Source organism: Seriola lalandi, unplaced genomic scaffold (assembly GCF_002814215.2).
Source record: "Seriola lalandi dorsalis isolate HSWRI2012SDOR001 ecotype SW California unplaced genomic scaffold, Sedor1 jcf7180002054424, whole genome shotgun sequence".
Classification (NCBI taxonomy): Eukaryota; Metazoa; Chordata; class Actinopteri; order Carangiformes; family Carangidae; genus Seriola; species Seriola lalandi.
The window spans coordinates 124305-132534 of NW_019524977.1; the positions used below are offsets into that span (position 1 = coordinate 124305).

The window sequence follows — 8230 nt, forward strand, 5'->3', positions numbered from 1 at the left end:
ACATAACACAGATCAATGATGAGTCAGTCCTACGTTAGACTGATGTTTTCACCTGATCAGGTTTATGCCTCCTGACGATCCTCTGGGTCGACATGGACCGACCTTGGAGAACTTCCTGCGGAGGTTTCCCAAGACTCAGAAGAAACAGCAGTGTCCTTATGGTGAGAGAACGTCAGCAGAGACTGACACCTGGTTCAGGTTTAATGGTCTCAGCCACACTAACAGCAGAGTCCACCACTGCTATAAAATATAGTACAGACATTCATGGTTCCCAGAGGATGAATCCTAATGACTTTAGTGATTCTCTTTTCCTCTGGAACCACGATCAGCAAACTTTAGCATACTAGCACAAAAAACTAACATGTTGAACATTGTAAACAATATAGCATGTTAGCATGCTGACATTAGCCTTGAGTTAAAAGTTCCAATGTCTTGTTAAAGCACAGCTACATTAGCAGTTAGTTAACTGTGATGATATTTGTAGTGAATCAAACCAAACCAAACAACTGCTTTGATGCTTTAAGATGAGGAATCTGATATTGTAGTAGGGTAAGCTAACAGCTAACAGCTATTATGGTTAGGGTTAGATTACAACTAACAGCCGTAAACTGATTGTTCGTCTTTCAGGAAAGAAATGTACGTACGGAGTCAAATGTAAATTCCACCACCCTGAACGAGCCAAACAGTCGAGTCGCTCAGTAGCTGACGAGCTTCGTGAAAACACCAAACACCCTTCACCTGCTCAGAAACAACCTTCAGCTCGCTCCAGTCTTCAGCCCGGACAGAGCCTCCTGCTGGTGGAGGACATGGCCAAGAAACTGACTCTGGGACATGAGAGCGGCTCTGTGAAGAAGGATCATAAACATGAACAAGTAGCTCAGGTGAAGCCAAGTCAGCGCTCCAGCAGGAGGACCACATCGAGGAAGGAGAAGCCCAGCCAGCTCTCGTCTTGTGACCACAGCTCCCTCTCAGGAGCAGCTGGACTCGGGTCTAGGCTCCATAGACAGTCAGCTAAAGGAGGCTGCGTGGAACCAGTGTGATCATCAGTACAGGCCGACGTTCAGGAGCTGCCAGCGGAACCACAGTGCCCGACCCCAGTACTGCCCCCCAACAAGCGCCCCCTGCAGCTGCTGCTCACATGGTCCTCCTTTACCAGCCTTCCAGCACCACAACCAGCCTCACAGCATCAAGCCGGTCAGCAGCCTCAGCTCTGACATGGCCCCCTACGGCCCCCTTCAGTACCAGGGCTACGGGCTGTACCCGCTCAGTGTGCCTGCCTACAGCCAGCCGACAGACTTCCAGCACAGCAGAGTCCACGAATGCCAGCAGCAGATGTTCTGGTCGGATCCGTTCGGGGGGCGACGTCCAGCGGTCCGCAGCCAGCCGGGGGAGCGCTCACAGTGGGAACCGAGTCCCAGCAGGGAGGAGAGAGAGGTGGTCCGAAAGAAGCTCCTCGCCATCTTCAGTGCACACCTGGTCGACACGGCCATGGACATGTTTCCTCACATGATGGATCCACAGATGCTCGTCGCTGAGATCCTCATGCTGCAGGGTCAGAACCGGTCTCTGAGATGAGACCAGTCCAGACATTAGACCGGTCCAGTCTGAACCCAGTCTTGCAGTAAGAAGACTGAAGAGAAACTGTGATAAACATGAGTTTATGTGTTTTGTATTGTGGTATCCACCTCGTTATAATTTGTATTTGAATGTTGCTTCAGTGAACTGGGTCAAATAAGAGGCAAAAATCAGTTGATACAAATTGTATCTTTATTAAAAAATGTAAAAAGAAAAGTTGAGTTCACGTCACTTGAGGTTAAAGGGTTAAGTCAGTGTTCACTGAGGTAGGTTCAGTCTAATACAACTAATGATGACGAGTCATAGAGGTGTTACTTAATTACATGTTTAGTATTAATTACAACACCTTTTCTAACTCTGAGCTCAGAAATGAATATAATTGAATTTACACAAAAACATTTGAACATTATGAGTTCTGTAGCTGTTATTGTGTTAGATTGTCCAGTTGTACCTATTAAAGTGATCACTGAGTGAATAAAGTGACATGGATCAGATGAATGTATAAATGTCTTTTTGTGTCATATTGGCACTGTCACCATTTACACTCACAGCCAGATACAGCGTCGGTTGGGGTCATAATTAACCTGAACCAGCCATTCAATTAATGTGTCATGATGAAATAATAATAAAGGTTTGTTATTGTAATGCACAATTAATAACATTAAATAAAATGATTAATCTCACAGACGAGATTTGAAACCAAAAACAAGCTCATAATCTTTTATATTCCCAGTTGTGTTTATTTAATTTAATGCTTTTGCATTTGTTATAATAATAATAGTTTGTTCATATTGCTCAGCCCTTCTGACACACACTAAACCCTTTGTATTATTAACCAGACACTTGAAAGTGATTTTCATACCTGAAGCTTGTTTTGTGTCTCTGAGCTGAGATAGATACTAGACATTATTTATTATTTTATAATTTGCCAGTTATTTCTTCATTATTTGATTAATGGTTTGGTTTTTACAAAATGTCAGATAATAGTGAAAAACACAAATGACCATTTCTTAAATTGTTTTTCAACCGACAGTTGAAAACATATATTTAATATGATTTAAGTTTTTTATTTCTGATAAAAACCATTATGTAGCTTATTATATATAAATAGATCATTGTTACTAATGCATTGTTCTTTATTGTGTGGAGCTGGTTCTTTAGTCAGAATATGTAAAATTTATTACAGCATGTGTTTGTAACTATAGTTACATAAATGTAGATGTATAAACACAGTGGAGACACTAAAGTGAAGCACAGGTCATTTAAATGTAAGAACAGTTAGTAAAAGTAGAGTTAATAATTTAATCAGTGACCAGATGCAGACAGGTGGAGTATTTATATATATTTATATATCTGATCACAGTCCACAGGTCACAGCTGGAGCAGATTAAAACAAACATGAGCTGTTACAACTTGTTCTCCACCAAGCCACATTCTTTCTTCTGCAGCAGAACTAAACGTTTCAGTCTCATCTCCATTCATATACACAGAGACAAACCAAAGTCTAAGAGACGAGGAGCACTTCTGTAGTTTCAGGATTGGAAAGCATGGCTAAAAAGGAAAGATTTCAGTTTAGATTTAAATGAGACAGTGTAGCAGCGTTTTTTTAAATGGTTTTAATGAAGAACGTAACACTGACGTCCATCCACAGTGTTTGAGGCACGTGTTGAATTTAAATCAGATAATGTTACACTGAACAAACAGCAACAAGCTGCCGGAGGGAAAAAACCTCTGACTGAAGTGTTTATGACTCATCGATGGAAACAGTTTTCCATTGATCTGCTCTAACTGTACTTTCCCTGCTGACACTGCAGTGTATTGATGTTGAATAAGATAACACACACACACACACACACACACATAATGTCTTCCTGTTTAATTTCAACACAGTGTAAATAACATCAGATAAAATAAATGTTTACTGTTTAAAATAACAGAGTCAAACAGGAAATAAAATTATTAATAAATAGTAATAACTGATTGATAAAAAAAAGGCAATGAACTTTTAACATGCTACGAACATGTGTTATATGTACGTGTATATGTAAAAATATATTATGATTTCATGTGATTTTATCAGTGGTGGAAACCAAGTACATTTATTCACATATCACTGATGTATCACTATGAGTTACAGTGTGCAATAAATAAATAAAATCCACCTCAACCTGCTGTAACATTAAAATGCTGCTTACATGTTAATATATCAGTAATTATTTTCCAGTAATATAGAATAGGCCTTCTCTGTAAAGGATCATTCAATCAAATTCATATTTTTATACTGACACAGCTGAACTGTAATACTTCTGTACGCTGCAAACACAACTTTGACACTTTTGAAGTTGATGTGTGAACAAACAGTTCCACAGCAACATGATCAGACATGAGAGTAATAAACTAGAAGAGACAACAGAGTCCTAGAGTGTCTCAGTTACATGGCTGGACTCACTCTTCACCTTGCACATGTTTTAAATTCCATCTCGCAGCATGACTCATGTTCTCTCTGCACCTTAATATGCAAATACTGAGGCTGGGACAAATGGGAGGATACATACAACACGCCAGGACCCGCTGTTTCTACAGATACAGACAGTGACAGACAGGTGGAGGTGAACACTGAGTCTACGTCATGTCACAAACTCCTCTGCCTTCCCATTATGCCTCAGCAGCTTTGTTAACATGGAAACTAAGTATAAGGCAGCAAATGTGACATCATGAGCTGCTCTCTGCTGCCATTGGAAAACATGTAACTCAAAGGTTTGATGATGACTCCTCCTGCTGGACTGATGAAGAAATGACATTTTGTTCAAAAACAAAAAAAGAAAAAAGAAGAAGAAAACAAATTTAACATGAAAAAAAAATGAAATGTGAGAATTTCAATATAAAATAAAGTGGAAAACAGAAACATTATTTCACAGCTAAATATATTGGTATTCCTCATTTATGCACATTTTGCCGATTTGAAATAGAATCATTATCATTTGGTTTTAACAGCTGTTACTTTGAAGGTTTGGTGCAGACCTCATTTCTTTTTCTGAACACATTTTGTTTTTCATAGTAACAACAATGTCTCTGACTTTTATTTATTGATGTGAAATGTGAAATATTTGTTTGCATCAACAAACTATTTCTGTAACAGAGAGGCACCAGGTAAAACTAAATTCAAGATTAAATTTGTCCTTCTGTTGTTTTGAAATACTTTTATTGTTTTTGTTTCATGATCTTTATTTATACCTTTTATTGTGTTTATTTTATTTTTATGTATTGTTCATATTTTACTCCATGTTTTTATTTGTTTTGGTAAGATGGAAAATGTTTTTAAATAATAAAGCATTTGAAAAAAAACTGAAATTTGAAATCAACTACATTACCCAGAAGTCAGCTGTACTCTGCGCAGTCGCAGTCTGAGTCGGCTTCATGACGCTGACTTTGTTGTGTTAACCCAGTTCGTGTTGTGCTGTGTCGCCAGTGAGAGCTAACTGTTACATGTCGCAGTGATGTAGCTCGTAGAAGAAGGACTTTAACCTGCTGTGACCGGCTAACGTTAGCTAACGTAAGCTAATGCTACAGGGGACCGTCTGTGAAACTACTGCGGCTCCGGTCGTCAACCCGCTAGCTAACTAACTAGCTAGTTACACGCTAGCAGACACGCTGGTGTGAGTTTGCGATGTGCTGCTGTTTGTTTCTCTCTCCCTGGTCTCGGCTGGTTCTGTAACTCAGCTGCCGGGTGGGAAACTGTTCTCTGTGTGACTGTGGGAAGCAGAAAAACACCGTCCTCCCGCCGTTAATGCTGGTGTCTCTGTCGTCAGAAGTCAAGCTAAGATGTGGCAGAGTGTCGGGCTCACGCTGCTGGTCATTGTGGCCACTCTGGTGTGTGCGCTGCTCTTCATGCTGTTTGGTGAGTTTAGAGACAACACATTTAATCGATGACTCATCTGTCTGTAATCTGTCTGTGACTCATGGATTGCTAATAAGAGGCAGCAGTAACAAAGACATGAACTGAAGGTGGACTCAGAGAGAAACAGTTTCCTCCTAAATGTGGAACTGCTCCTTTAATGTTTCCTCGTGTCAGACTGGACTGACAGTCTGTGACCTGTTTAGATTTCAGTTAAGAGTTTCTATTTTAGTCATGAGAAGTCAGATCATCATGGCTGCTCCTCTGTGCCTCCTCTACAGACAGTCACTAATCTTCAGACCCTGAGGAGAAGGTTTCTGTTAGTCACCATCATGTGTCATGTATCCTCTGTCCAGACAAACTGATGAATCTGCAGGAGCAAAGTGTTTAGGCACTAAAAGTAAAGTGAGGATTTATTTAAAAACAGTGTCATGATAGTTTTTATTTATCCCTTAACTTTGCTCCTTGTTCCTCTCACCTGAGAAGATGCTTCTTCATGTTTGGCTCATTGTTTAATGCTGCAGAGTGAAGGGCATACTGTGATAGATAAGAATCTAAACTGCATTAAGTCTTTATGAGGTGCTGTATCTTCACTTTAAAATGTTATGTCATGAAAAATGTTTTCAGCCTCAGTTCCCCTCCCTCCTCTGTCTACACCTGATCAGCTTTTACCTGGACTCATCTGATCCAGGTGATCAGGTGCAAGTGGAGCAGGGAAATTCTTTTAATTTATTCAGTTAGATCCCCATTAGTTACTGTGCTATAACAATGGCTCCTCTTCCTGGGGTCCCCTTAAATTCATAAACAATACTTCAGTAACAACAGACACATCAATACATATCCATATCATTCATACTCACAAAACACAATACAACCCCTACCATGCACAACAACCAACACAAAACTAATATATACAATAACGCTATTTAATCATTTAATCTTTTCATAAATGAGAAAAAATAAATACTTTACGCAATTTAATCCAATAAGCCACAAAGAGAAAGATAAATAAAAATAAATACGTGGGGCGAAATAGCTCCTGTACCCAGAAAAACAGTTAAATATTAAATGTTGGTGCTAATTGCTTTAAAATTACATTATACACATTACAATTAGTAAAGCAGCTGTTTTCTGTACAATGCTATAAGACTCTTCTGGTTAGGGTTAGGCTGCAACTAATGATTATTCTCATTATCAATCTGCCAGTTATTTTCTTGATTAATCAGTTAATAACTTTGTCTTTAAAATGTCAGAATATAGTGAAACATGTTATAATCTCCCAAATTCCAAGGTAATGTATTCAAATTTAATTTAATTTGATCAAGAAACAAAAATATTCAGTTTACAATCAGATAAGACAAAGAAAAGCAGCTAATCGTCACTTTTGAGAAGCTTTTACCAGCAAATGTTTGGAAAACGATAAATCTGAATAAAAATAGTTGCTGATTTATTTTCTGTCTATTGACTAATCAGTTAATCATTGCAGCTGACATTATGTACAATTACATATCTCCTTGTCTCATTTTGTACGAAAATATAAAAGCAACATTAATATTGACAAATATTGTGTTTTGTTTTAGTTTAAGTTTTACCAGTTGAGTAAGAATGTGTCATTTGTAGCTACTGTCTTAGTTTGGATTAGGAGACAGTTACACTTTGGGATTGGATTAAAAATATGAATTACTGTGCAGTGTAGACCTGCAATGATGAGTTGATTGATCAATTGGTGATTGACAGAAAATAAATCAGTAACTATTTTGGAAATTGTACTGTTTTTGAAATTCCTTGAAATCAGCAGTAAGTGTTTTCTGTGTTTCTCAAAGGTTGCTGGGTTTTATCTCTCAGGTAAACACATGCTCAGCTCTGAATGTCTCTGGATCTAATAAATGAAGCTGGTTTCAACAGTTCCTTTATGAAGCCTGACCGTTTCCCTCCTTTCCCCCTCAGGGTGGTACGTAGTGTGGCAGCTCTTCCTGTCCAAGTTCAAGTTCCTGCGTGAACTTGTTGGGGACACTGGAACCCCCCAGGCCGAAACCCAGCCGTCCGAAACCAAGACTGAACGTACAGCGAACGCCGCAACTCGAAATCGGCCCAAGACCGCCGCACGCCAAAGAGTCGCCCCCCCAGAGAGCTCCTCATAGTTCATCCTGACCTGTCTCACCATGGCTCCTCGTCAGCCCTCTACAAATGTCCTGTGTGACCATCAGAGACATTTCCCACTGACCCTGTGAACTACACTACACAAGGACCCTCCCCAAACCCCACCCCCACCAGGACACTTTAAACTGACCAGGCAGATCTCCTGGCTTCAAAGGGAAAAGCCATTAATGTTCACTGCTGTCCATTTCTTTATGTTCATATGTTTAATTATGTTTAATTATGTACAGTCACGAGTTCTGAGTCTGAGTCACTCACTGTCCTCTGGTTACCCTGCACCAGGGACGGCCGAGCTGCTTCCTGTCTCCTCCTCTGTGGAGCTGTCTCCTCCTCTGTGGAGCTGTGTCCTCCTCTGTGGAGCTGTCTCCTCCTCTGTGGAGCTGTCTCCTCCTCTGTGGAGCTGTCTCCTCCTCTGTGGAGCTGTCTCCTCCTCTGTGGAGCTGTGTCCTCCTCTGTGGAGCTGTCTCCTCCTCTGTGGAGCTGTCTCCTCCTCTGTGGAGCTGTCTCCTCCTCTGTGGAGCTGTGTCCTTCTCTGTGGAGCTGTGTCCTCCTCTGTGGAGCTGTCTCCTCCTCTGTGGAGCTGTCTCCTCCTCTGTGGAGCTG

General features: G+C 40.3%; 2 protein-coding genes across 2 annotated transcripts in view; both read left to right on the plus strand.

Moving 5' to 3' along the window:
- The window catches only part of zc3h12ab (zinc finger CCCH-type containing 12Ab), a 9015-nt gene extending 6946 nt beyond the window's left edge, over positions 1–2069 (plus strand). The window contains 3 exon segments of the mRNA XM_023410362.2: positions 61–161; positions 628–964; positions 966–2069. Of these exon segments, the coding sequence (XP_023266130.2) occupies positions 61–161; positions 628–964; positions 966–1575 (1048 nt within the window). The 3' untranslated portion in view covers positions 1576–2069.
- A 2909-nt stretch (positions 2070–4978) lies between these two features.
- Positions 4979–8224, plus strand: smim13 (small integral membrane protein 13). The gene is made up of 2 exons (XM_023410378.2): positions 4979–5473; positions 7418–8224. The coding sequence occupies exons 1-2, from the start codon at positions 5398–5400 to the stop codon at positions 7609–7611; spliced, it is 270 nt and encodes an 89-aa protein (XP_023266146.1). The 5' UTR covers positions 4979–5397; the 3' UTR covers positions 7612–8224.
- Positions 8225–8230: the final 6 nt, after the last annotated feature.